At 45.3% G+C, this 2867-nt stretch overlaps 1 protein-coding gene across 1 annotated transcript in view; it reads left to right on the top strand.

Annotated features, from left to right (window-relative positions):
- The first annotated feature begins 202 nt into the window (after positions 1-202).
- Positions 203-2867, top strand: part of CES1 (carboxylesterase 1) — a 69506-nt gene continuing 66841 nt past the window's right edge. Inside the window, exon 1 of the mRNA XM_026456857.1 lies at positions 203-253. Coding sequence (XP_026312642.1) covers positions 203-253 — 51 coding nt within the window. The remainder of the gene's footprint in view (positions 254-2867) is intronic.

The following is a 2867-nucleotide window of genomic DNA, read 5'->3' on the forward strand; positions in this document are numbered from 1 at the left end:
GATAACTAGCCAGCCATATGCAGAAGAATGAAACAATTGAAACACAGTCATACCCATTTGCATAGGTATCATCCATGGGTGCCTTTACTATCACAGCAGTTGCCAAAGAGAGAACATGGCCTGCAAAACCTAAAATATTTACTATCTGGCACTTTACAGAAAAAGTTTGCTGATACTCTAATTTGGATCACTGAGTGACCATATGGAGGACAACCACATTGTTGACCTGAACAACAACACTCTACTACTTCACGTAAATGAAAAATAAGCCATTGAAATTCTGGGCCTATTTGCTACCATAGTTTACCCTACTCTCACTAATAATTCTTGCTCAGCAGTCACAGGGTGATTGACTGGTGAATGTACATGGCCCGATCGTCAGTTGTTTGAGCCATTGAGGCTGACTAGTTATGCCCATGGGAGTACAGCTCTCTCCTCTGAGACCCACCACCAGGCCAAAATTTCCTCCAGATACTCTGATCAGTCAGTCCTAGGACCTGATTGACCTCAGGGAGTCTGACCCCCTAAGTATAACGGTCCTGGGAAGGTGTAAACATAATACAATTTCTGCCCATTGAACTGAATGTTAACAGGAAGACGTTCTGTGAAGCAGAAGGAAATGACCTTGGTGACAATGACCTTGCCAAAGGTAGATAACCCTTGCTTTGTCACCTACCTGGTGATCATGATGGCGATCAAGGCTGGCCCTGCTTTCAAGTGACTAACTGGCCTTCAATGGTTCACTTTTCCCATTGAGTGACTTTTTTCAGTTACACACTTTTGTAAATTAGAAGTGTTTTTACTGGCATTTCTTTATGCACTGCTTTATTTTTGCCATCATTTTAATTTAAAAAATGCAGTCACACATTTTCCATGCATACCTCTAATTTATGGCAGGTTATACAGGTCTTGCACTTATGGAAACGGTATAAAGTCTCCTTTTTGAGTGAGCATGTTGAAGTAAAAAGAGTGACTTCTTTTAAAGAAAACTGCTCATAGAAGTACAGATGATACACTGATGAGGCAAAAAAACCATGATATTAGTATGAGAATAACTGAGGTTCCAGAAACACTGCATATGCCTAGGCTGCAGTGGAGAATGTCATAGAATCCTGGATTCATGGAGTGCGGAGCCACGGTGAAGGGTGTGTGAGAGAGCCCCTCCCCCAGAGCCACTCCCTGTCTTTCCACAAGGAATTCCCAAATGTCATCCAGTGGATTCTCAGACTTGTGTCTCTCAGATCAGTGTTCTCCGCCACAAAATCTACACCTGATCAGTCCCATGGTTCAGAGACAAAGCTGAGTGAGGGGCCCAGCAGGACATGGACTTGCTGCACCCAATGCCTGCTCTAATGTGAGCTCTCCACATATCTGCTGGGTAAACTGATGGAGGTGGAGGGGTTTGGGGGAGTTCATTTAAAGCCCCCAGATATGCCCACTCTCCCATGTCCTGCCCAACTGCTTAGAAGTTAAGGCCAGTTCCTAGAATTTTACTTTCCATGTCATATAGTTCCACGTGGGAAACCAGAGGGATTCCCCAGGGAAAAGCAATGACCCAAATCAACCGCCACTTAAACAAGAGATGTATTGCTTACAGTTAAAGTAATGTAGGGAAATTATACTTATTATGCAAAAGAGAGATCTATTGTAAGGCTTGTAGGCTCCAGCCTCACCCATCACATCTGCAGAGTCATCATGAACCAGAAATGGGTTTCAGAGGCTGCTGCCAGAGGCAGACAAAACCTAGGAGTGGCCAAAAAATTCTGTTTGCAGAATTGGCTGGTGTTCCAAGTGGGCATGTGATTGAGCAGTGGATGAGGAGAAGAATTCATTCTTACGTTTTATATTTTGTGAGCAAAGCGTCATGAAAATCATAAGCCAAGAGCCAGGGCTGTTTCCCAGGTTGCAAAGGCCAGCTGGCTAGGGCATGAGGCAGGATGGTTAACGGGCATGTGTGCCCATGTACGCCTGTGCGTATGTGTGTGTGCGCATATGCACTTGTGTGTTGTGCTGAGTGAGTAGGAGTAACCTTGTTTTCTACTTAGGAGAACCACCCAGATTTTCGCCTGTGGATGGAGATAGGGATGCTTTTTCTTTCTCTCTCTCTCTCTTTTTATTTTTTTAGACGGAGTTTCACTCTGTCGCCAGGCTGGAGTGCAGTGGCGCAATCTCAGCTCACTGCAACCTCTATCTCCTGGGTTCAAGCAATTCTCCTGCCTCAGTCTCCCAAGTAGCTGGGACTGCAGGTGCATGCCACCACGTCCAAGTCATTTTTGTGTTTTTAGTGGAGTCAGGATTTCACCATGGTGGCCACAATGGTCAGGATGATCTCTTGACCTTGTGATCTGCCTGCCTTGGCCTCCCTCAGTGCTGGGATTATAGGCGTGAGCCACCGCGCCTGGCCAGGATGCTTTTTATTAGCATGCTGTTTATCAACCAGGTTTCTGTCCTGGATAAAGCAAGGGAGGAACCCTAACACTCAGGTCAATCTTTGTAGAGTCAATTAGCTATGGGGACTGATTCTCATGCTGTCACAGCATCCTCATTCCCATCACTCCAATGACCCTCACCAGCCTGCAAGTGGCTGAAATGAGTGCTAATGAGCATCCCTTTTTGAATTTGGGTCTCCAGAAGCTTCATTTCAGCTACAGTCCATAGCCTTAGGCAAGAACCCATCAGCAGCTCTGGGACTGTTGTGTGATTTATGGCTGCTGATTGCCCAGTCTTTCCTGATGTCAATCATGGTCTGGCCTGGACAAGGGCAGGCTTGCCAAGTAACATTGGGAAAATAGAAAATGGCTCTCCAGGTACCTGGCTCTCTTCTTTCTTTCTTTCTTTCTTTCTTTCTTTCTTTCTTTCTTTCTTTC

The sequence above is a fragment of the Piliocolobus tephrosceles genome, chromosome 17 (genome assembly GCF_002776525.5).
Source record: "Piliocolobus tephrosceles isolate RC106 chromosome 17, ASM277652v3, whole genome shotgun sequence".
NCBI classification, from domain to species: Eukaryota; Metazoa; Chordata; class Mammalia; order Primates; family Cercopithecidae; genus Piliocolobus; species Piliocolobus tephrosceles.